The sequence below is a fragment of the Sceloporus occidentalis genome, unplaced genomic scaffold (assembly GCF_023333645.1).
Source record: "Sceloporus occidentalis isolate IW3139 unplaced genomic scaffold, rSceOcc1.0.p SCAF_38, whole genome shotgun sequence".
NCBI lineage: Eukaryota > Metazoa > Chordata > Lepidosauria > Squamata > Phrynosomatidae > Sceloporus > Sceloporus occidentalis.
In genome coordinates this window covers 6,270,885-6,297,062 of record NW_028317018.1, presented here as the reverse complement: position 1 = coordinate 6,297,062, position 26,178 = coordinate 6,270,885, and the positions used below count along the sequence as shown (strand labels likewise).

The following is a 26,178-nucleotide window of genomic DNA, read 5'->3' as shown; positions in this document are numbered from 1 at the left end:
TCACTCTGTCCTTAGGATCATAGGTGGATTCTCGCTGTCTTCATCTAGCCGTAGTGCACAGGTTTCATTTTCCAAGCTGGAGCCTCCCGCAGCTCCCATGTCTTCAGGATAAGCTGGGAAAAATAGAGATATACTACACCTCAAACAATCCCTTACATTACAGCTAAATACCATTTTAATTGTGCAGTTTCTATTAGCAACAATAGTCTATTATTTGGCAGAAACACACATGGACATTGTTTTCCCTTACTTCACTTATATTGTTTTGCTGCTCCTTCATTTATGTAATTCAATCAGACTGTAACAGTTACCCCGTCACTGCATGCAACTGCATGTAGTCATTTCACAGACAAGCAGTGTCCAAGTTGTTCTCAGCAAATATATTTTGCTACACACGTTTCTAAAAATCTATATTACATATGCATGCGCACTTTTTGGAGGGGTGCCAGTGTCACAAATTCAGTTTTTCCATCAAAGTTGATAATCCCCCTAGTTGTCAGCAAGCATTTATAGTAACAACTACAATAATGGACATGAGCTTTCAGAATACATTAACAAGCATAAAGATTTTGGAAATGCTCATAATTAATCAGAAGGAATGACACAAAATCCTGAGACTTACACGGAAGTTCCAAGCCAGCAGGGTATATATATAAAGTGTTTTGCCCTTTTTTTCCTACAAATTTGATGGCAGCAGACATGGAGTCCTATAGATTCTTGGTACGCCAACATTGACTAAACAACTCATACTCCCAGGTGTGTACTGACTACAGATGAGCGGAAACGTTAAGGTGTTAGACACTGCGTCAGCTTAAGAACTTGCAATGTTATAAATTACCATAAAGGTGCTCTGTTTGTGCCCATCAGAACTGGTCTTTATACACTCCTACAGCACCAAATGAAAATAAAATTTCTGAACAATCACCGTTCACAACTCTTCATTGCTACAACCATCAAGAGAAGCCTTGCATACCATGTCGTGTTGGAGATGATGCATTATACACTTGCGTCACTAGGGGCCTATCATGCGATGCAGACTCAATGATTTCATTGCCAGGCTCCAAGCTTCCATCCAATCTTAAAAAAAAGAGACAGACACGTTATGACAAGAAACTACTACACAAAAAGCAGACCATTGAAAATCAATTAGGTTGCACTAACATAGTTCAACATAACCAACCCTGGAATTTTGTGTTTCTTTAAATAAATAGCTCGCTGCAGGTTTAGTGACAAAATTACTAAATACTTAGTTAAAAAATTTAAATTAAGCTCTTACCAACATCTATTAAAATATAACACACCAAAAAAAATCACAATAAAAAAAGGAAAAGGAATACAGAACTCTCAAAAGATTAGTAAAAAAAAAAAAAAAAAAAAAAAAGAAAGAAATCACACACACTTAATGAAGGAAATTTACATTTTGAAACACCAAAGTTGCAGCAAGCTACTCCTGCGTACGTTTCAACCCTAACTAAGGGTCATTATCAGGACACAAAAGAACAAAATACAAAAATATACCATATTTGCTCGATTATAAGACGACCCTGATTATAAGACGACCCCCCAAAATCAAAATATTAATTTAGGAAAAAAACAAAAAGCCTGAATATAAGACTACACTATAGGAAAAAAGTTTTACTAGTAAATATTAATTCATGTACTATTTTTCCACATTTAATAAAAGCTATGATTGAGAAATATATATATTTCTTTATTTCCTTTTATTTGCCAACCTGCCCACCCCCCAGTTATGCACATCTGCCCCAGGCTTGCCACTCTGCCCCCAGAAATGCCTTATACCCCCCTATTTGCCACTCTGCCCCATGATATGCCTTTTAACCACCTATATGCCCCTCTGCCCCATGATATGCCTTTTACCCCTATATGCCACTCTGGCATATAGGGGGTTAAAAGGCATTTCTGGAGGTATATATATATGGAGGTATATATATATATATATATATATATATATATATATATATATATATATATATGTATACTGCTAATAGCAATCACACTCCTATCAAGCCAAGGCAGCCAGTACATGCTGGAACCTGGGGATGAAAGTAGTGTGATTACAGCCTCCCTATGCCATGCCACCCCCCCCTTACACATCCATGCTATCACACACACACACACTCATTCACAAACATTTAAATACTCATTCATTCCATTAATCACACATACTTGCTCAAACCCCCCCACCCCCTTACCTGAACTGCAGATCTCCCACTCGCAGACTTCTGCAGGGGCCCGGCTGTGCGAGCAACTTCTCTGGCCCCGCCCCCAGAGGAAGGAGGGGGAGGTAGAGTTATGTGAAGACTGTGCTAGCTTCCTGTTCTCCTGCTGCTAGTAGCAGAGACGCTGCACGCGACCAAAGCCCGGTAAGCAGCATGGCCCCAGCAGACATTTTTTTTGAGGTCTGATTAGAAGAAATCCTCGATTATAAGACGAGGGGTATTTTTCAGAGCATTTACTCTGGAAAAAACCTCGTCTTATAATCGAGCAAATACGATTTGTTCATTTTTCGTTGAGTGTCCACTGTGTATTTACTTTTTCTGACCCTGTTCTACATAAACACAAGAATGACAAGGTCCATTTTATGAGGTATAGTGTAGGTTTGTGTGAACTTTTATAAAAAGACCACCTATTTTGAAACCTGAGAGTAATTAAACTGTATCTACAAAAGGTTTATCAAATTGGTGCCATTAATTGCAACAGTTATACCACAACTTACTTGTGTTGCTTCATTAAAGTGCATTCGCCACCTTCCTGTGGGTCCAGGTTATAGATGTAAAGATACCCATCAGCTGCTGCAACTAACAAGCGCGGTATCTTTTGAATCCTTGAATAAGATATTGGAAAGATTATGAATGCAAATAAATGATTTCCAGTTGGGTAAAGACATCAAACAATACAGAATGCTTTGTTGTTTACCATGTCTCATTTAAGTTTTTCCGCTTCTAAATCCTATCGTGACTAATGATGTACCAAGTATGTCACGAAAAGATGTCCCTAGAGGACCAACAACTTATCTGGGTTAAAAACGGACTGTAAAAGTGATCACATGCAACGATACAGTTAAATGACAAAGCCAGTGCTTGTGATCGTAAGCCAAGAGAGAAAGGACAGTTTTTTTTTTTTAAATTACACACACACTTTCACGTTAATATGGTATATAGAGTTAGCATGGAATTAAATAGTGTTACGTTGGGGCTTTAAAATGAAAGTTATGTATGAATATTGGGTGGTTTATAAATCAGGACAGGTTAAATATAGTGTGTGTGTAGTTTATTTTTTATATATGGTTTAAAAAAAAAAAAGCCATAATAAAAGTCCAAAAGAAAACATTTGTGTAGGTTGACTAAATGGAAACAGAGGGAAATGACAGTTGAAGAAACACACAAAAAATTCCTCTGGTCCTGTAGCATAAAATAGCCCTGGTCCTCAATCATGATATCAACACCACTTTTGAGAAACTAAGCTGTACTCATCAAGTTAAATATTTTCAATATTTTTCATTTTAATTGATTTGGTAGATTGAACAGGTAGAATCAAATTTTAATAACAACAATGGACATATGGTACACCAAGAAATCTACTTACAATGCCAACGCACAGATATTTTTGTGTCCGCAGAAGGGTAGTCGAACAGTAGCAAACGCCCTTCCCTGGTTGAACATTTCAGTTACTTGTGAAGGCAAATAGCTGGTGGAAGCCATTATTACCTTTCCAAAATAGCCAGTCCAAGTACTTGGTTCTTCAGGAGGTCTGAAGTAGGAAATGTTAGAACTCATTTTTCCAGGTTTCCAGTTTTGTCAGGAAGAAAGCACTGAAAGTTTTTATATATTATGACATTTTCTCATACACACACTCAAACAACTCTTAATACATTACAATTAAACATTTCTATGTTTATTTGGGTTTGGAGAACAAATGAGGTCTTAATCTTTTGCCAAAGTCACATCAGTAGCAATGCCGGTAAAGATGGAAAACACAGAAAGGGAAAGGTAGCATAGCCTTTAAAGGGGTACATGTGTCTAAGCAAACAACATTTTGAAGTATGACATTTAAATAAGTTTCAATTGCGATATGAAGACAAGTCTAAAACGTAGTACTTGGGGGGTCACAATATAAAGCCGGGTACAAAGATGACAAAGTAACATTTGAACTAAATATGAGGAGACTTACTTCTCCTTAACAGTCTCCAGCTTGAAGATGTGGACAGTTTCTGTGTTACTGGATGCAGAAAGAAATAGACCGTCTAAGCTGAATGCCAGAGAGCAAATGTTCACACACCTAAACAGAAAGCAAATATGTTACCTCATTGATAAAAAAAAACAAAAACAAAACAAAACAAAAACTTTTCCAAGTCATTCTTAAACTTGCCGTTTAACACCCCTCCGAAACTCAAATATTTTCTGTCCCTCTGGAATGGAAAATACACGGATCACTGTACCCTACAACAGAAAAATAAACAGATGTTACAAGGTTGCCAGCAGATAAACAAACAGTAAAATCTATGTCAAATCAGATGGGTTTATTCACTAAAGGGAGAATTGTCCCTACACTATTTATTATGAAGGACAAACAGTGGTAAGTTTTCCCATCAAGAAAGGCTGAACTGACCTTGATCACAGTCCAACGGGTGGGACTGAAGAACTCTAAATGATTAACCTATAAACAGCGCCGGCCAAGCTCTTGCTGCAGCAGCAGCATTTCACAGCGTAAAGCGAAGTCAAGCACTTGACACCACAACTTTTCAGTAAACTCAAGGACCTTACTTTATATTGAGCAGATATCTATTCACTGGGGTTGGCCCTTCGTAACGTAAGTGAATTTCTCCTACAAGAACAGCTTGGACTGTCGTGTAAAACATTTTAAAATCAGTATATAGTATGCTCAAACAGTATACTAGATTGTGGAACAGAAGTAAAAATACAATTGAGTGGTGCAATTAAAATGTTGCCCCCCCCCTTGTAAAGACTGCATATAAACCAAGCATACCAATTTATTTAAATTTTTCATATTGAAATCAGTAACATTTGAGTCGCCTATATGATGGAACATAAATTTGTCAGAGGTAGCCCTTTATAATGCATAGTGGATTTGGAATCACAACTCATGCTATCAACCAGTGACACACTATGTGGGGAAAAACAAAAACTCAGCTATCATACAGGGTAAAACAAAATGCAAGAACCACTTCTCTTCTTTCTTCGGTTTTCCCTTTTTCTTTTCCTTAGTTATTTTTGTAAAATGGTTTGGTGTATCCATTGTTGTAACGCGAGACCCCATAGGCATGTATTTTCTGAGTAAATAAATCAAGTTTAAATATAACTCATAGTTAAACACTGCCCTCCACCAATATTGGCACCCTTGGTAAATATGAGCAAAGAAGGCTGTGAAAAATTGTCTTTATTGTTTAACTATTTGATCTTTCCTTCAAAAATAGACAAAAATACTCTGGTCTCATCTTTGTTCGGATATTCGCCCATATTGGGGTAAAGTGGCTTGTGTGGTGCTGGAGGTTGACGACCCTGACTTTGAGCCCTCTCCATCTGCTGTCTCTTACACCAATCAAGCCTCCTATTTGCGAGATGTAAGAGGTTACTCATGATACATTTGATTAATGCTGCAAAGTCGGTCAATTCCCCAAATTTTGGAGGGAGGACATGGTAATGTCTGCAAAGGTGCTAGCCTACAAGAATGGGCTTATATGGCTGCCTTGGAATTAGTTTCTTTCCTCCCCTTTACTCAATGAAATGTGTAATTCCCTTTGATTTAAATGTGTATACTTTCTGTGGATCCTTTATTATAGCTCTAAGTGCACACATACTCCTTAGATCCCATCCTGATAGGCCTCATGAATATCTACTTACCTGGGTTGAGTAACCCTGTCAGATGTTACACTGGCAACTTTGTTCTAGAACTGGAGCTTATTTTATTTTTTGTTATTCTACTTTCTGTTTCTCCAAGTTCTGTTTACTTGTTTTAAATTTTCCTTTTTAGGAGCCCAGGGAGATGCTCCTGAAGTGGGAGACCAATGCATCAGTTTTAACATCTTGAGCATCTCTGGATTGCATTTTCAAAGGTTGTGTTAATTGTACACTGTATTGCACCTTTCTCACAAAAGTTTAACAGATTTTGTGTGTACTAATTGCATGACTCCTTGTAACATGCCATATGTATGAAACAATGTATCTTCAACTTGTCAATAAAAGGTTAATTGATTTAAATATATCTGTGGCACAATCATTGGCACCCTTTTAATCAATACTCTGTGGTACCTCCCTTCACCAAGACAACAGCTCTGAGTCTTCTCCTTTTGGTCTAAGGTATAATCACATTCTTTGATTTTGAATTGCACATGATTACTGCGTAACTTCATATAAGTACTGAATTTAGAGTCAATTTGTACCCACACATTTTTTTCAAGTGATGATTCCCACAGTATGATCCCGTTTAGCAAGTGTGGTTTTACAATCCATAGGCATTACTTTACATTTATCAATACCTCATCTGCCATTTCTCAGACCATTTGCCCAGTGTGATGATTACTCCTTTCAGACATATTTCAGTAACCACAAATGACAAAAGGACCACACAGAGTCCTGTGGTACCCAGCTTTCAGAAGAAGTAGTGTTGTAATTATTTAACCGGTTTTTGATTCAGGTATTACCCACACCTAGTCCCCTTATTTTAGCCATTTTAGTGCTAGAGGTTTTTTTTTGTTTGTTTCTTTAAAATGCTGAGCGGCTGGGCCAATTTTTTAGTTTTTTTCCCATTAGTGACTTATATACATAGCACAAAAAAATACAAAAATAAAGGAGCGCACAACCTATTCGGATTACTGCTAGAATAATAATGACCAATACATACACCCAGCGAATACGATCAAAAACACACCTAAGGCATAAATACTGTGAACTATATTTTTTTTGTGCTATGCATGTTTGCAGGTTCTGACCAAACCTTAAGGTTGAGTAGCCCTCCTGCCACACAGGTGAATTATTAATGATGCCCAGAGAAGGCCTTATATTGCTTGAGAGCCTCTTTTGGGTTTAAATGCAAAGCAGCCCCACCTTTCAGCTCCTTGGTAAGAAATGGGTGCCATAAAAATTAGATCGGACTCTGCAAAATTGGGGTACTTTGACTTAAGCAAACATTTCCTTAATAAACGTTATATAATTGTATTGTGTTTACTGAATATATTATATCATCAATAAGTGTTAAAGATATATGATGCTTTGGTACATTCCAAATTGTACTCACGATTTAGATTAGATTAATAAGCTTATCTGCAGACAAAAAACAAAGAGAATACCTTTTCTGATGCTGTCGCGAGCTTTGTGCCACTTGCATCAAAAGCCAAAGCTGCAAGAGGGCTGTCATGGGCAGGGATCATGTTAGCAGCTCTCTGAAAAGATTAAGTTGCAATTATTAACATAAAACTATGCTTTATGATGGGTGACATTGTAAAACAACATACAGATTTCAACATCTGTGCATTCTACCTGCCGATTTGTAAATACATGCATTGTTACTCTCTAAATACAGTTTCATGGGTTTATTTAGTATACGGGCTTTAAACATTTTGGATATGGGGGGGAAAAAAAAGGTCCATCATAATATTTTCGGAAGTAAAAAAACTAAGTAAGAATTTAGCACTCACCAGATTAACAGTGTCAAAGACCTGAACTTCTCCAATAGACGTACTTCCAGGATATGCAAGGTAGCAATTATCACCATTAATAGACAAAGCACACAGACCTTAAAGACAGAAAGGAATAAGATTCCTGTGTAAAGTTGAAGTGTTTCTATGTCTACTGTAATGGTTAGTAAACACAATTTTGGCATACTAAATGCCCTTTTTCATTATGTATGGTATTGGGCTCTCTAATGTTCCACCAAAATAATGTAATGATAATTGCTACCTGGCATATTAAGATTACATTATTTTGGTAGAACATTATTTATATCAGAACAGATCAAAACGATAATTATAATCATAAGGATTTTACATTTGTTTATTTCTTTAAACCCTAACATTTTATCAATTCACAAAGAGCTGGCAAAAAAAAAACTTCCATATTATCAGGCAGAAAAACAATGGCTTCACATACATTTTGTATGAACACTAAATATGTAGGTTATCCGGTTTATTAATTTCCTATCAATAGAAAGTGCAGATGTAGCGTATCAAAGAAAATACCAAGTCCCTATGCACAAGATAGTATAATTTTATAAGTAAGCACTGATAACGTCACTACACTGCAGTGACACATCGAAAACTTGTTCTAGAACAATTATTATCATTAACATTAACAACATTTTGGTAATGAAATGCCTTGAAAAGCACTGAAGAAGCAAAACAACTTCAATAAATACTTTCACAATCTCAGTGAGATTTTTTTTTTGTATAACACAAACCTGATGGGTTAGGTGGAGTTTCTCTAATTGTGTGCAGAACTTTCATATCCCTTATGTTGTGTATGTACAGTGATTCTTCCAGGCATACAATAAGCCTCTGCAGAGACGACAAAAATAAAGTGACCACAAAAACAAAACTAAAAGCAAAAAAACTATTAGCTTTTACTAGCTCAGTGTCATTAAAGGGTAAAGCTCATTGCTTCATGCACCAGCATTGTTTTCCATTGTTGTTGTCATTTGCAAGCAAGAAGCTAATGGAGGACTCAATGTAATAACAGCCAAAAGCAACCTAACAACAGAGGATAGGAAACTTAATGAGGCATTATTAATGATGTAATATAATAGCAATAATAATAATAATTCTAGCAATATATATTAATTTTTTGGATCTCTTTTCATAGCATTTAGAAACAATGGCCTGGGCTCACAAACATTACCCAATAGACCAATGAGAACAAAGCATTAAGAAAAATGAAAACAAACTAATAGATGCTTTCTAAGCACCTTAAGTTTCTGGCTAGTATTTTCCCTGTCCTAAAACTAGGCTTAACAGCTAATAACTTTAGATTACATAAAATGCATATTGCACTTTGTCCACAACTTAATAAACATCTTAAACACATCTAGTATCAGGAGTCTTATACACCTGCCTCACAGCATTCCTCCTGTTCCCATCGACATCATCCTACCAACTCTCATAAATCTTTGGCCACAAATGCTGTTATGTAATGGAAATAATTCTGCAGTTATCTATAGGCAAGTATTGCTCAAGAATAAACATTCAAACAAGCAGAGTTTAGTTATCTATTTATTTGCAGTATTCGTGCTTCATTTACATTAACCTCATTGTATTTAGCGTAGCTCATATAAAATTGGGGTACTGATATATATATGAAATGCAACAAAACTTCTTGTACAAAACTGAATTTCATTATGATTCTCAGGTGTCAAATACATAAAAAGAGTAAAAAAAAACAGGCATAAAAGCATTTGGTGCACCTGTACTAAAATACAAGAATTAGAATGCAATCAGTTTAGAAGCAATTGTAGTGCGATGCTCAACGTCATTCGTCCTGACCTCAAAACAGACCAGACTTTCAGGATATTCTTGGTTGACAGCAATAGAATCCTTATTATTGGTGAGTCAGAGATATCATATGTAATTAGCTAGAGGATGCTCATGCACACATATGTAGATGAGGAATAATTGTTTTCTTCCTATTCTACTACAAATGTCTTGCACATGACTATAAATGTAAAATCTTCTAACTAAACACAGAATTACAAATAGAACTCCCAATGCCCAAGCCCTTCCCGGATTTTTTTTTGTTTTAATTAAGGATTTTTAAATTCAGAAAGTCTTTTGTTATAATGGAAAGCACCAAACCTCCTCACACATACCTACTTAAAGTAAATTGACTAAGGTATATTTATTTCTTATAATTCTTTAAAATACTGTTTTAATTAGCCAATTTCATACTATAACCATTAAAAACAGAGTAGGAATCAAATCAATGCATTTTGGTGTCTGTTCAGTACTGTAGGTCCTACCAGCAGCTCACCTGGCGGTTCAGTTTCACAGCCAAAATTGTGTTCGAATAGCTGTAGTTGCATATTTCAGTCCCTTTCTTAAAATGACAAACTTTTAGCTTGCGAGGAGCTTTGAGGCTGACAATTGCAACTAAGCTGCTGGAGAAGAGTCGTTCCACTATACAGATATCCTCTGTGTCAGCTTGGTAGGGAAACAGGACAAAAAAATCTGAATTACTAACAAAAAAACTATTTGACATCTTGCAACAACCTAGTAAGCCAGTTCACAATTAAATGTATGCCGTGTCCTGGAGGGCTCGTGGGCTCCTGGAGGGGCCTGAGGGCCAGCCTCCCCTACAGACTATGGGCCCTGGACTTGGAAGGGGTTCTGTTTTTTGGGGGGGGGGGTGGGTACAGGGGGTCCATTAGGACTACTTCTTCCCCTGGTACAGAGTGCCACGTTTACCTAAGTACCAGAGACTCTAAAGACTGTGGACACAGATTTGGGTCACCTGCATTTTGTTTATGGGGTTTATGTGTGGTGTTACTCTCCATCAGGTCAGGACTTACAGGACAGAGACCTCCATGGCACCTGGATCTCATAACCAGCAGGCTGAGGTGGGCTGAGTGCAAATACTGAGCCATGTGGAAAGGAGGACCTGATGAAGAACTGTGAGGTTTGCCGTGTCTATTGTATGTAAATTACCCCCTTGCACTGTTTAAATACTGGTCCTGTTTTCATTTCAACATGAGTGCTGTCTGATGCTTGGGGTGGACTGCTATGATACTTTATTGTCCTTTTTAGGACAATAGTCAGACTGTGTAGAGATGTGCATAACTGGGGGCAGAGTAGCAAATAAAAGAAAATATAAACAAGAGGCATTTTTCTCAATCATAGCTTTTATTAAATATGTAAAACTTTTTTGGTATTTTGGTAAAACTTAGTTTGAGAAATAATGTGTTTTGGGTTCTTGTACCTTTAAAAGACAGCTTTAATTATTATGTCAGTAAAATAAGGCGAATAGAGAAATTCTATTGTGATAGAGAAAAAAGTGTTAATCGGCCAACTAATCGATTATGAAAATAATCGTTAGTTGCAGCCCTATTGGTAATACTGTTCTGGGCAGTAGACTGTCTCTTTAATGTCTCAATGTTGATTATGAAAGCTGGAAGACAGGCTTTTATCTCCATCTGGGAGGTCTAATGTTTGCAAATATGTGGTTAATTAAAAGATGGCCTTAGCCAGAAAATCATTATAGCTGTGGACTGACATTATGTTGTTCATATATTCATATGCACTTTCCTCTCATTCTAACTAAAAAATGGCATGATCAAAGCTAAAATTACACATACTATTGACAGCTTAGACTGTTATTGCAATATAAACATAGCTGTGACATTATGCACCCATATCATGGCAATCATTTCTAGGATAGAGTGTTAGAAAAAAGACACTTACTGCATTCATATATCTGCTCAAGTTTGTCCACAGATGAGAGGGAGAAAAACTTGAACCCAGATTTACTGCCAACAGCCAGTGACCTGTAAAACAGTATAGGCAATACACAGCATAAAACAGATCCTCCAAATCAAAGTTTATCAGCTAAGAGACAATCAGTAAAAGTCTGTAACTTCAGCTTTCCATAGTGAACTGATGTTTTTTAGGTGCTAGAAACTGTCAATCCACTATAATACACTTTACCAAGTGTATATATTGGTAACATTAAGAAACAAATGCATTTTGGAGACCATTTTTGCATATTTCCCAAAGTATTTTATAGCATGCAAATTAGTGCATCATTTATTTTAGTTACTGGTTAGAAAATGAGACCCTGGATGCCCCTGCTGAAAACAGTAGAACTTCACTGTTTCTAGCTAAAACTTCCTAGTTTCAGTAGAGGCAAGGGGAGGAGGAAAACACAGATTATAACCACATTTTCTAACAATAACTAAAGATTGCCAGAAACTTAATTGCAGTCCATGGAAAATGTATAGCCATTAAATATACAAAGAATCCATACTTTTGGTATTTCATTTTATTGTTGGGCTCATATAAAAAGGGAAATGATTATATGGGCAGGCTAGGTGGACCCAATGGTTCTTATCTTTAAACTCTATGTTTAGAACATACTCCAAAATTTTCAAAATAAAAGTTCACCATTCACTAAGTTTATTACCGAATTAAAAATTGCATTGCATATTGTGTATGTGCTTCAATGAAATATTGTGCATCTTAATGTTATGTTTTTTTTCCTGAATTATTTACGTGGCAATCAACATTCACCTCTCTGTTCATAGCAGCGCCTTTCCATAAGGATTCCCAGCTACAACAAGATTACATTCCTGATGATTCTTTCAGAACAATGACAAAGAAGCATCATTTTTAGCTGATATTTTTTGTTCTTATAAATTTCCTGATAGAACATTTGCTTACTTACTACCAGCAATAACACTGAAAACAAATTCAGCACACTAAATGTGTGGAAAAAAACAAACGAACAAAAAAAACCCCAAACCCATCTTCACTTCAGTTTCGGTGATGTTCCACAATCATGGGTTATGAACTAGATATACACAGAATTTCACAGCTGGTTAGATGGGTCATATGATTCTTATCTGCCTATTTTCTCTCTCAAACCTTAATAATCTCCTTATTCTATATAGATATAACCATACCATCTTTTATTGATTTTACATGTGCGTTTCCCTGAAGTAAATAAAATATAAGTTGGCTGTAAGTAAATAAAATATAAGTTGCTGCCTTAACATTCAGTGCAAACCCCTTGCAGCAATGAGTTGGCCAAAATCATAAATACTAGGTGTTATACTGATCACAGCTTTCCTCGTTTGCGAGAAATTGCATGGCATGAAAAAGCCCAAAAAAGTAAACAAGGCTTTCCCCACCTAGACGAAAGGACGTCCAAGACGGAAGGCCGAAATGTCACAGGCGACTACCACACGCTGATTTATTTGGGGTATTGGGGCTAAGTTCGTACAACTCTGCCTATGCTCTATTAGGATTAAAAGGATAAAAAGATGGATTTTATACTACGTCCTCTGTGCAAGGTTCAACTCCTTTGAAGGAATCACCAACTACTGGGCGGAGAAGGTGGTTCTTTGTGATAGATGAAATTAACCATTTCCTACAAACCAGCCAACATCCCCACTGCAATCAGATATTCACTGGAGGATTGGCACAGTACCACATGAGATTCAACAGGGTCTGCTCACAAATGGGAGTTGGAAAGAGAGTTATCGTTTCAGCTTCTTGACTTCTCAATTCACCGTTTATTGATACATAACAGAAAGACTTGATACAATAGGAAGTGAATCAAATATATAGTCAGACAAATACATCCGTCACCCAACATATTACAGCGCAGTAATACAATGTGAGAAAGCTGGTATACAAATAAGATACATGTAGCGGCCGATGGATTAACATCAAAAAATTAAAGATAATACGTATCGAAGCAAGTATCTGAACAATCAGTACATCCAGTGACAACATATTCCCTGTGGAGAATGAAGATAGAACCATAAACAAATAAACAACATAACCAAAAAAACGGTGTGTGAGGTACCGTTCAGTCATACCAGGTGTGTATGAGTGGACATGGTATGCGGAGGTCGATACAAAAACCACCCATATGTAGGAGGCGCTAGTTAAGGGACAGTAAAAAGATGCGTCTGTACTTCATTAGACGGAGTATTCCCCAGGTACAACTCAGGTAGAATCTAGGAAACATCGCCTATAAGTGAAGGGAAGGCAGAGGAGGCAATAAACTCCTGCCACGGGAGCCACTTTAATTCGTTCTTATAACCCAAGCCTTTCGAGGACATGGTCAAACTTTCCATCTGACACACAAAAGACATTTTTTGGAGCCATGCCCCAATAGGAGGAGAACTGGGATGCCTCCAGAACCTGGGGATTACAGATTTAGCAGTGCTAATCATGTGGAAAGTAAGAGATCCCCTATATCTCCCAAAAGGTATATTGTTGTGATGCAATAGGAAAGCTGCTGGAGAGCTCGAGAAATCCGGGTCCACCACAAAATGTATGACTTTCAAAATCTTCTCCCAAAACACTTGAATTAGAGGGCAGGACCACCAGAGATGCAAGTAAGTCCCTGGAGCGGATCCACAACTCCAACAAAGCGGCGATACCTGAGGTAAAAAGTGATGCAGTTCTGCCGGTACCCTATACCACCGAACTAGTAATTTAAAACCCGATTCTTGTATTTTGCTCGAGATAGAGCCTTTGTGTGTGATCAGGACAATCTTATCCTATTCCTCTGACTCCAAACTAATCTCCAGATCCCGTTCCCACAAGCTCATATAGTATGGTTTGGTATCCAAAGAAGTAAGTAATGAGGTGGTGTAAAGGTACGAAAGAAGGTGGGTAGGTTCTGCATCGGCGGTACAGATTCTCTCCAAAGAAGACAATGGCCTGTTGACATTAGGGTCCGAGAGTAATGGGCTAACAATGTTTTAGTTGATGAAAAAGAAATTGTAAACGAAACGTGACAGGGTGAGAGTGTAACAATTCCTCAAGGGGCCTAAGCGCGCCAAGGCGAGCAATATGGTGTATCCGTAGGGTCTGTGCATCCACAGGGGTCAGAGGACGTAAACAATTACTCTCCAGCCCTGGAGCGAAATCCGGATTACCCGTTAGGGGTAAAAGCGGACTGGGGAAGGTTACTAAATGGTGTCCCCTTATAGGCCGTTGCAACACCTTCAGAGTAGGGGCAATAAGGGGATGATTTGGTATAGAGGGACGACGGTATTGGGGAGGCAACCAGGGGATATTTGAGATAGGGTGCATAAAAAAGTGACTCTCAATATGCAACCAAGGCTTGGGTGTGCCCCGGGACCACTCCACTGCCCTCCTCAAGTGAGATGCAACCCAGTATAGCTCAATATCTGGTAGACCCATACCTCCCCAACGTCGTGGTCGGGTCAAATGGTTATAAGCCAATCTGGGCTGTTTGCCTCCCCATATGTAATGACGAAAGGCTTTATGGCAAGCTTTGAAATAAGATTTCGGCAGGTAGATGGGTAAAGATTGTATTAAATATAAAAGTTTAGGGAGAATATTCATTTTGACCACACCCATTCTGCCGAACCATGATATATGTGGGAAGACCCACCTACGCAGGTCAGAAGTAATTGAGGAGAGGAGGGGCCAGTAATTCAAGGAAGCTATTTGAGAGAAATCCGATGGGAGCTGTATCCCTAAGTAACGCAAGGAGGTCGCGCACCAACGAAAAGGGAATGTATCTTTAATTTGTTGTCCCAATGATGTAGGTATGTTGAAACCTAACACCTCAGACTTTTGAATGTTTATTTTGTAATTGGAAAGGGTACGAAAATAATTTAATTCTGAAATGATATGGGAAAGGGAGTTAAGCGGCTCTTGAATCATAAACAACATATCGTCCGCATATACTGAGAGTTTGTGGACTTGATTAAGCACTGACACTCCCAAAATCTCAGTGTTGCTCCTCAGAGCGTTCGTTAAAGGTTCCAACGCTAAGATGAAAAGCAGAGGCGATAACGGACAACCCTGCCGAGTACCGTTTGATAAAGTGAATTGCTCCGATAGAGAACCATTCACCATGATCCGGGCAGATGGGGTAGTATACAATGCACCGACAAGTTGCAGAAAGGCGGGACCCAGGCCCACGCCGCGCAGGACCCTAAACAGGTAAGACCAAGCCACCCTGTCAAAGGCTTTTTCCGCGTCCATGGACACTAAAGCGAAGGGGGCATCAGAGTGCATAGCCAGGGTCAGAAGGTTGACGACCCTCATAATGTTGTCCCTACCCTCCCTACCAGGGACGAAACCCACCTGATCCGGATGGATCAAGTTCGGGAGAAAGGGCTGTAACCTGACGGCCAGAAGTTTCGCCAGAATCTTGAGGTCTACATTAAGTAGAGAAATTGGGCGGTAGCTGCCGCAGAGCTCACCATCTTTCCCGGGTTTAGGGATAACTGTTATGTGTGCGAGGTTCGAGTGGGGAGCCAAGGGGCATCCGGAGGCAAGATCGTTGAAGAATGTAACCAAATGGGGACCTAGTATTGGCAAGAATTTCTTATAATAAATGGAGGTGAATCCGTCGGGGCCCGGGCTCTTGCCCTGCGGGAGAGATTTTATTACTGATTCAACCTCCTGCAGGCTAATCGGGGCCTCCAAAGACCTCCCATCATCAGCGTTCAGTTTCCTGAGAAGAAATTTATCTAGATAAGAGTAGGGCTGCAACAACTAATCGATAAAATCGATAATAATCGATAATGAAAATCGTTGCCAACGAATTTCATTATCGATTAGTTGAATCGATTATTAAATGAGGGTTTTTTCAGAGCAAACGCTCTGAAAAATACCCCTCATTATATAATCCGTTTAGTCTGACTCACAGCAGCAACTCCTGCTTACCAGCCCCTCCCTGTAATCACTGTGACAATTGGCCCCGCCCCCTTCCTTCTCCCAGAAGGCCAGAACCACATGGCTGTGACACTCATCTAACTGTAAGTATAAAATTAATATTTGGGCTACTGAAAGTTAGGGGAGGTGGGAGTTAATTTAGGGGCTGTTATGGTTAATGGGGTGTTTAGGGTTCATTTAGGGGCAGTTATGGTTAATGGGGTGTTTAGGGTTAATTTAGGGACAGTTATGGTTAATAGGGTGTTTAGGGTTAATTTAGGGACAGTTATGGTTAATGGGGTGTTTAGGGTTAATTTAGGGGCAGCTATGGTTAATGGTGTGTTTAGGGTTAATTTAGGAGCAGCTATGGTTAATGGGGTGTTTAGGGTTAATTTAATGATGAGGACTGAGGGTTAATTTTATTAATTTATTAAAGTTAACTTAAGGTGCAGTTAGAGATAAAGGGGGCAAACTAAGGGGAATCTAAATCCTGGGGGCAGTGAAGATTAACCCAGTACTTATTTATAAAAGTATGGTCTGTGACTCTATGAGGGGACTATGAGATATCTGGGGGCTATACGGCATATCTGGGGAGGACGGAGTGACATATCTGGGGGTATAAGGCATATAGGGTATATAAGGCATATGTGGGGAGGGCAGTGTGGCATGTCTGGGGAGGACAGAGTGGTGTATCAGGGTGTATAAGGCAGATCTGGGGCCACAGTGGCATATCTGGGGGTAGAGTGGAGTGGCTTATCTGGGGGTAGAGTGGAGTGGCATATGTGGGGAGGGCAGTGTGGAATGTCTGGGGAGGATGGAGTGGTGTATCGGGGTATAAGGTGTATCAGGCACAGTGGCATATGTGGGGGTAGAGTGGAGTGACATATGTGGGAGGCAGAGTGGAGTGACATATGTGGGACGCAGAGTGGAGTGGCATATGTGGGAGGCAGCGTGGAGTGGCATATGTGGGAGGCAGCGTGGAGTGGCATATGTGGGAGGCAGCGTGGAGTGGCATATGTGGGAGGCAGAGTGGAGTGGCATATGTGGGAGGCAGAGTGGAGTGGCATATGTGGGAGGCAGCGTGGAGTGGCATATGTGGGAGGCAGCGTGGAGTGGCATATGTGGGAGGCAGCGTGGAGTGGCATATGTGGGAGGCAGCGTGGAGTGGCATATGTGGGAGGCAGCGTGGAGTGGCATATATGGGAGGCAGAGTGGAGTGGTATATGTGGGGGGCAGCGTGGAGTGGCATATGTGGGAGGCAGCGTGGAGTGGCATATGTGGGAGGCAGAGTGGAGTGGCATATGTGGGAGGCATCGGGGAGTGGCATGTCTGGGAGGCAGCGTGGCAAGCCTGGGCTCAAACGTGCATAAATTGGGGGGGGGCTGGTAGCGAAATAAAGGCAAGAAATGCATTTTATCAAAGTTTTTTTATTATGCTGTTTGTATTTAATATAATTCGTTTATTACATTATTTTAAATAAATGAAAAATTTACATTCATTTTTTTTATCCGATTAATCGAAAAAATAATCGGCCAACTAATCGATTATGAAAATAATCGTTAGTTGCAGCCCTAGATAAGAGTCTATCCGGGAGCTCTGAGGGCGACCGTGATGGTCCGCCACAGGTAAGTTATACAGATTTTGATAATATCCCCGGAAGCAGCGCAAGATTTCCTGTGTGTTATAATACAATTTACCTCGAGAATCGCAAATTTTCGGTATGTAACACGCAGCCCTCTTAGTTCTCAGGGCCCTAGCCAACAACTTCCCTGGCCGATCCCCGAATTCATAAAAAAGTCGGTTAGTGCAAAGAAAGTTCCTCTTACATTTGGAATCAAGGAGGTTTGACAAGTGCGAACGCAGCACATCTAACTGTGCTTGCACAGAGGGTGAAGGGACCGCCTTATGCTGTAATTCCAATTCGGAAATGGCACGGGAAACAGTCAGGATCTGGCCATATGCCAACCTCTTAAGTTTTGCCCCCAGTTGAATAAGATGGCCCCTCATCACTGCCTTGTGAGCTTCCCACACCACGGGAGAGGAAACATCTGGGGTATTGTTAGTGTCAAAATAAGAGGACAAGTGAGAAGAAAGGTTAACCAACTCGGTAGGGTTACTTAGAAGGTTTTCATTAAGACGCCAATGCCACTCTTTCTTAGAAATTGTGGGGAATTTGAGGATCATATGGACAGGGGCGTGATCGCCTATTATTTGAATACCAATATTAGAGGAATGTAATAAAGGCAAGTGGTGGTGTGATAAAAATAAAGCGTCTATCCTAGTGTGGCGATTATGAGGTGCCGAATAAAATGTGAAATCCCGCTCTGTGGAATGTAGGGCCCTCCAGGAATCAATTAATTGGGTGAGATGGAGGCGGCGTTTCACTTTTTTAATCTGCGTGAAAGGAATGTGCTACCTCCCAGAAGAGCAATCCCTACTGGGGTCTAAGACCATATTAAGATCTCCCCCAAAAACGGTGAGACCCTCCTGGTAGTCCGCTAAGCGGGATAAAAGGGCTTGCAGAAAGGGAACCTGATTTCTATTAGGAGCATACGCATTGGCCAGAGTGACTTTCTGTTGACAGATGTACCCCTTAACAAATAAACCTCGGCCATCTCGATCCTTCCATATATCTAGGAGTTGGAATGGTACCGACTTATGTATCAAAATTGCCACTCCCCTGGTTTTGGAGTCAGGAGAGCTCGCAAGGAACGCGGTATGAAAATGTTTGTTAGTTAATCTGAATTCACGGGTACCCGAAAAGTGAGTTTCTTGTATAAAAGCAACATGCGTTTTCAATGATTGCAGGACATATAGTAATTTTGAACGTTGTTGGGGTTTATTAAGTCCCCGTACATTGAGAGAAGTGAATTTAAGGAGTTCTAGCGCCATGGTAAATGAGAGGCAAATAGGACGTAAAGTACATCAGCAGCACACCACAACACCGTAACCAAAAAGAAACGCAAACAATAGTAAACATCGTCTAGAAACGAAAAAACGGATAACATAACCAAAGAAAATGTCATCCAGATGCGAATGCATCGGGTATTGAGCCAATAGACCAGAATGTAGGTCTCTAGCCCAGACCTCTGACCGAGAACGGTCAGGATCAGCCAGCTCTTGTGAAGGTAGGCACAACGCTATAGAACACGTAAGTAGCAAGGTGAAAGAGAGAGATGGAGAAACGATCTCCCAGAACCTCTCCTGATAAACCCATGAGATGGACAGTACGGGCAATGTGTATATGTGGTGCAAAAAAATACAATAACAATAACAAGGAGGACAAGTCAATACATGTGAACAAAAGGAAAAAGAAAAAAAAAAAAAAAAAAAAAAAGGGAAAGGGAAAAGGAAAAGGGGGGGGGGGGAGAGTAGAGGATAGCCATCCCCAGCATAACAAGTTACAGCATAAATTACCTTTACAAAGTAGTCCAGGAAATAGCCATATGGAAGCCATCAACTTAATAAACACAGAAAGTTAAAACAAATAGAAAACATATATAGCACATCAGACTGTAGAATAGGGAGATATACGGCAAACATTTCGCCGATAGCAACAAGAGAACCGCTCACCGCCTCGTAGGGGGCCACTGAGTCTGCAAGGTAGATAAGATCAAGAACAAACAGGATTTGTCCAAAGGATCTAGGTCCCGTCATGGCTGAGAGTCTCCTAAATCTTGGCGCGGAGGGCACAGTATAATAAAGGCTTCTGAGGAAGTGTACAGAAAAAGGGATCACCCCCCGCCAGGGTTGTTCCTGGCAATAGTGGAACGGCAATGGTGGTGCGTATTCGGAGATGATGACTCTCGTGGGGAACCAATCAAGTGAGCAGCAGCCCATCAGTGTGTAAATCCGCTGTATAGGGGCCCATAAAGAGAAACAAAAAAAAAAAAAAAAAAAAAAAGAGAACAATTAGCAAGCATCCATGCTAACTCCCTTAGGAGGACGAAGGCCCCGGTGTCTTTTGGCGCTTACGCCTCTGTTGCTTAGGCGACCATGACGAAGCCTGGTCATAAAGATGTTCTGGGGCAGAGTAGGTTAGTTCCCAATCCGGGACGTCAATCATTGGGAGCCCTACATCTTCCAAAAATTTAGGTACGTCAGAGGCTTGACGAACCACATATGTGTCAGCACCCCTGCGGACAATCAATGCGAACGGGAAGGCCCACTGGTATGGGATATTTGCTGACCTTAAGGCTGTCGTTATAGGCTTCAGAAGGCGTCATGTATTCAGGGTGGCGGGAGACAAATCTGGAAATATAAGCACAGTGTGCGTTCGCCAGCTGATGTTTTGTCTGGATCGACAGCCCTTTAAAATAGCTTCTTTTGTCGGATAGTCCTGTAGCCTACAAATGATATCCCTCGGGGGTTGATCACTTGAACGTCGGGATCTAAGCGGGCGTTGTAGAATATTATTGAAGATTTCCATTAGAGTAGCGGGGATGTCATTATGATCTACCGTTTCGGGGACGCCACGTATCCTCAAGTTGTTCCTTCGCCCCCTATTATCCAGGTCCTCCATTCGTCTGGACAATTGTACTATTGTGTTCCTCTGTTCTGCCAGGTGACAGTTTAATAAGTCCACCGTCTTGCAAATCTTCGTGTTGGCTGTTTCGAGCGTCTCCACGCGGTCACCGATGTGGCGGACGTCTGATTTAATTTCTGAGAGGTCAGATCGAATATTCCGTGTCGCCACCTCTATAATTTCAGAAATATCTTGTTTGGTAGGTAATTGCGTCAGGATATCATGCCACTCTGCGTGCGGGCGGTGCGGAAGTTCCAAATGAGGCCCTGAGCACGTGTCCTCGGAAAATGCGCTACTTGGACTTGCAGGTGGAGATGCGGCCTTCCCTGCAACTGAGCCGCGAGAATCCAGGTCCGCATTGCCCTGAAAGAAAGCCCGGACCGAGGTAAGAGATGTCTTTTCCCTCGTCTCTTGTGTTCGTGGGGTCGCAGCCGCCTTATTTGACTTGCCCATGGTGCGTATATGCCCTTACTGTGAGCTAAATATGGAGAGGTTCAAGAGAGCTCCAGGATCACGCATCCATCTTGGTTGGCAGTTGGCCACGCCCCCCCCCTTCAGCTTCTTGACTTAACATTATATTACGTGAGCTTCTGCCAAATGAAACGTTTATTTCACCCTGTATATTTAATGTACAACTTCAGCACTACAGTGGATATAAAAAGTCTACACTTTTTCTACCCTTTTTTTTTTTGCAAAAGCGCTCCAAATCTGTCACATGACATCTCCTGTGCACAGCCCTCTTCAGATCACCCCACAGATGATCAATTGGATTCAGGTCTGGGCTCTGGCAGGGCCATTCCAAAACATTAATCTTTTTCTGGTGAAGCCATGCTTTTGTGGATTTGGATTTGTGCTTTGGGTCGTTGTCATGCTGAAAGGTGAACTTCCTCAAGGGACGCCTGAAGGTTTTGTGCCAAAATTGCGAGTGTTCATAATTCCCTCCACCCTAAGGCCCCCCGATTCCAGCTAAAGAAAAACAGCCCTAAAGCATGATGCTGCCACCACCATGCTTTACTGTGGGTAAGCTTTATTTTTGGGTGATGTGAAGTGTTGTTTTTGCGCCAAACATACCTTTTGGAATTATGGCCAAAAAGTTCAACCTTGGTTTCATCAGACCATAACACATTTTCCCACATGCTTTTGGGGGACTTGATGTTTGTTGTTCCGATCTTAAGCTTTGATGTTTTTCTTTGTAAGAAAAGGCATCAGTCTTGCCACCCTACCCCATTCATATTAAGAATACGGGAGATTGTTGTCACATGTTTTCTTCTTGTCTTTTCATCAATTTTGGAGGGACGTCCAGTTAATATCTCTGTTCACTGTGTTCCATGGTATAGCTAATGCTTTGGAAATTCTTTTGTACCCTTCTCCTGACTGGTATCTTTTAACAACGAGATCCCTCGGATGCTCTGGAAGCTCTCTGCGGACCATGGATTCTGCTCTGAGATGCAACTAAACAAATGTCAGGTACTAGGACAGCTGAACTTCATTTGTGATTAATCAGTCACTTTAAATGATGGCAGGTGTGTAATGACTTCTATTTAACATGAGTTTGAATGTGATTGGTTAATTCAGAACACAGCCCCAGTTATAAGAGGGTGTGCATACTTATGCAACCAGGTTATTGTGAGGCCCCCCCCCCAAGATTTAAGTTTGTTTTGTTCAAGCTATAGGTCACATTAAAGGTGGCAAAAGTTCTGACATGATTTATCTTTGTCTCATTCTTTAACATCACAAGAACCTGGCATTTAAACAGGGGTGTATAGACTTTTTATATCCACTGTAGATGAATATGGGAGTATTTTAGAAGGATCCCAATGCATTTCACTGCATGCTGATGTGTGCAAGAATTCTTTAGTTGGAAATGAGAAAATTAAAAATAAATCATTTTCTAACTTTAATAACTAAAGAATACTAATTTGCATGCAGTAAAATGAATTGCAGTCTATGTAGAATGGACTCAAACATGCATTAGAAAATAACTGTCCCTTTAAATCAGTGAATTTTCTTCAATGTCATCTCTCTGATTTAATAATAAATTATGCAAGGCCAGCTCAGCCTTTCTTGCTTGAAGAAACAACTTGAGGTGAGATGACAGCTTTCCTGCAAACTCTCCTTTTTACAGAACAAATCCAATTTTAGTTTAGGTAGACTACACACATACACAGTATATACACACATTATATATGTGTGCTTTATAGGCAGGTGCCTTTCATGACTTCTGCTTTTCCATCAAGCTTCATGGCATCCTGTGACAGAACATAAAGTTTGCCACTTGTCAACCTTTCTGATAATAAAAGCTTACTTGGTCCAAAATTGTGTTCATAAAACACTTGCAAATGAGCCCAGGTGTTGAGCTTGTATGTCTGGTTAGGTTAAACTTAAAACAAAAGAATATCCTAAAATGTTAAACTTGGCCCATGGCCTTTTGTGAATAGAACACTAAAGGTCTGACAATTTCCACTTAAACATTTTACCGCAACAAAAATAGCCAATTCATTAAAATTGACAAGAATACACACTACCAGAGCAACACAAACCTTTTCCCTAAAACAATTTTAATATAAATACAAAGATTGCATAAATGCCGATGCATCCAAGTTCAAGGATATTACATATTATCCTTGACCCTAAAGAGTCTGGATGGAAAAACAATACACACAGTAACAGTAAAAGACCCATGGTATGGAGCCTATGGGTGAAAATTACCCCCTCCTTACACACTTGTGCCTATATTTCCCAGGGTTACAAATTACATGAAACAGTTTACCTGGATAATATACATAAATTATAAGGTTGTGAAAATACAAATGGATGTCTAAAGCAGGACCTGTCATGTATTAATGTACAGGCAAGCAAAAAAAAAAAAATCAGGCCTGACTCATTGAATATTTAAGTTTAACTGAAGTGGCCTTCCAGGTACAAACAAAGATGAATTTTGAGTCAGATCACCGATGTCCTAAAATCATCTAAGCCAAACCAGGCCACAAAATGAGCTTCAGCCAACACCAGCTTGCCCTGCCCTACACAAGGTTGATCATGTCAACAGTAGGTCTGGAACAAGTCTACACTTTTGGGTTTCTTCACTTAAAGGTAAAGTTGGCAGGACAGTTAAGCTGAGCTATGATTTAGGTTGAGCTTCTTTTGCAGGATGAGCTTGGCTGGCCCTGGGAAATAAGTCTCTATATTCATTCAATTCTGCATTAAACAGGACCAGTTCAGTCCTTTTCCTGGAGAAATTTCCTAGCATTGGCCCTTCATAATAACAAATAATGCTGAGAAAGTTAAAGCAACAACTCTCCCTTTCAGCCAACATGGTGCTAAATCATGATGTAGAGCGATACATTTTTATGTGCCCTATTCAGTTATACTGGGTTCTGATTACTCTTACCCAGGCAGTTCGCTTTAAAAATGAAACAAACCCTCTTATCTGCATGACATGTCTATATATTCACTGGCAATGCAGCTACAAGGAATCTACAGACAAAACTCTACTTGTCATAACATCTGACAAACAACACAAACCCTGAATATTGCTAAATAATATAGAACAAATAGAAATGAATGCATAGGGAATGCTTCTAATACAACACTTTTAGCTACAAGTGGAAAACAAGCTTATCTTAATAGCTGTGACCAAAACAAGATAGAACGTGAAACCGCAACTTATTTAGACAAACTGCCCGCCGTCCATTCCGCGTTTTGCCTCTTATATACATTAAAACATTGCCCTTTTTCAGCCCTCCCAGTATCGAGCCCATTTTGCCGGTATAATATTTTGTAGCCAAGTCCTAGGCCTCACGTACGTGTTGTCCTGGTTGAAGTTCGCAAATAAGAGCTGCGAGGCTCCAGCCTCAACATTCTGAGTAGCCAGGTTCATAACGAATCCCGGGAGTGAACCACGTTCAACGCTGCAAGAACTCAACAGCTCCGATAATTGCCTTGCTGTCTCATACCGTCTTGTTTACAAGCATTCATCGGTTACTTTTCCGTGAATGCACGAATACCCCGACACACTACCTCTCTGCGCATGTGCATTCCTAGTATATGCTTCCAGTACCGCCCTGCCACTGCCACTGAGTGCTAAACACAAAAGAATCAACTCAGGTGTAATTTTAGGCGTTAGAAGGAAAATCCACAAAAAAGTGAATGTATATTATATAATTCAGCGAGGTCATTTATAAAGGCGAAAAACAAAGAAAATATATGTTTAATGTATATTTACCTAAATATGGCAAGTATCAAAATGTAAATTGAACAAACCCATCCTGCCCTTAACAAAGGCAGTGTGTCGAAATGTTGGAAGTTTTCACAAGGGGTCAGCTTATCCTGTAATAGTGCAAGGTTTTTGCATTATTTATTTTTCCGTATACCTTTTGCGTTTGTTAAATGTACCGGTATATGTTTAACCCCTTAAGAGCCAGGCTGTTTTTTTATTTTTTGTACCCTTTGTGACCAAGGCTGTTTTAACACATTTGCAGTGCTTGTGTTTAGCAGTAATTTTCTCCTAACCCATTTAGTGAACCCACACCAGCTATTTTTTTTTTTTCTTTCAGGTATGAATTTATAGCTCCTGGTATACGTCACTATCAAACAACACCCGATATGTGTTCAGCAAACCTGAGTACAGTGATCCCCTGTTGTTTGGGTAATGCCACATTTGGGAAGTGCGCATTTTTTAACTTGGATCTTTTATCTGGTCCTACTGCCCAATGTCCTAATTGGGCCATCTTTGATGCTAGCTTATTCAATTTACCCCATCAAACCATAAATTTTTGAAAACTAGAATCCCCAGGATATTTAAAATGGCAGTATTTTAACCCTTTCCGTGCGCTTATTTTACCACCAGCCTTTGTCAAAATTATCACACAACTTGTACTTAAGGAGTGAATTAACAGCTCCTGGTATATGTCCCTGTCAAACAACACCCCGATATGTGTTCAGCAACATTACAGTGATACCACCCATGCATGGGTTTGTCTGGTTGTTTGGGGGCTAAAAGGCCACATTTGGGAAGTGTGTTTTTTTTTCTTTTCTCCATTTTGGTCAGTCTGTGCCTATGCCCTATCTTTGAAATCAGCCACTCCAATTTACCCCATAAAACCATACCCCTAAAATGCTTTTATTTGAACTCTTTAAATGTCAGGAATTTTGGGAAGATACAGCGCTAATTTTAGCACTTGCTCATACTGATAAACTTTATTTTTTATTTTATTATTTTTGGACTTTGTTGTACATTTTGCTGGAACTGGATGGTTCTCCTGAT

The 26,178-nt window shown here is 40.0% G+C and overlaps 1 protein-coding gene across 2 annotated transcripts; it reads right to left on the bottom strand.

The window, feature by feature from the left end:
- LOC149290674 (WD repeat domain phosphoinositide-interacting protein 2-like) lies at window positions 1–24,792 on the bottom strand. Of its 2 annotated transcripts, XM_089488473.1 has the most exons (14): window positions 24,710–24,792; window positions 24,593–24,620; window positions 12,635–12,642; window positions 11,423–11,505; window positions 9,996–10,165; window positions 8,434–8,530; window positions 7,676–7,773; window positions 7,328–7,420; window positions 4,390–4,460; window positions 4,192–4,299; window positions 3,607–3,771; window positions 2,738–2,845; window positions 974–1,077; window positions 1–113 (listed from the first exon to the last, which is right to left on the bottom strand). In XM_089488473.1, exons 1-14 carry the CDS (start codon window positions 24,790–24,792, stop codon window positions 1–3), a joined length of 1,329 nt encoding a protein of 442 aa, XP_089344599.1. The 2 variants fall into 2 exon arrangements, with proteins under 2 accessions (XP_089344599.1, XP_089344600.1); XM_089488474.1 differs by lacking the exons at window positions 12,635–12,642; window positions 24,593–24,620 and having other exon boundaries at window positions 24,719–24,792.
- Window positions 24,793–26,178: the final 1,386 nt, after the last annotated feature.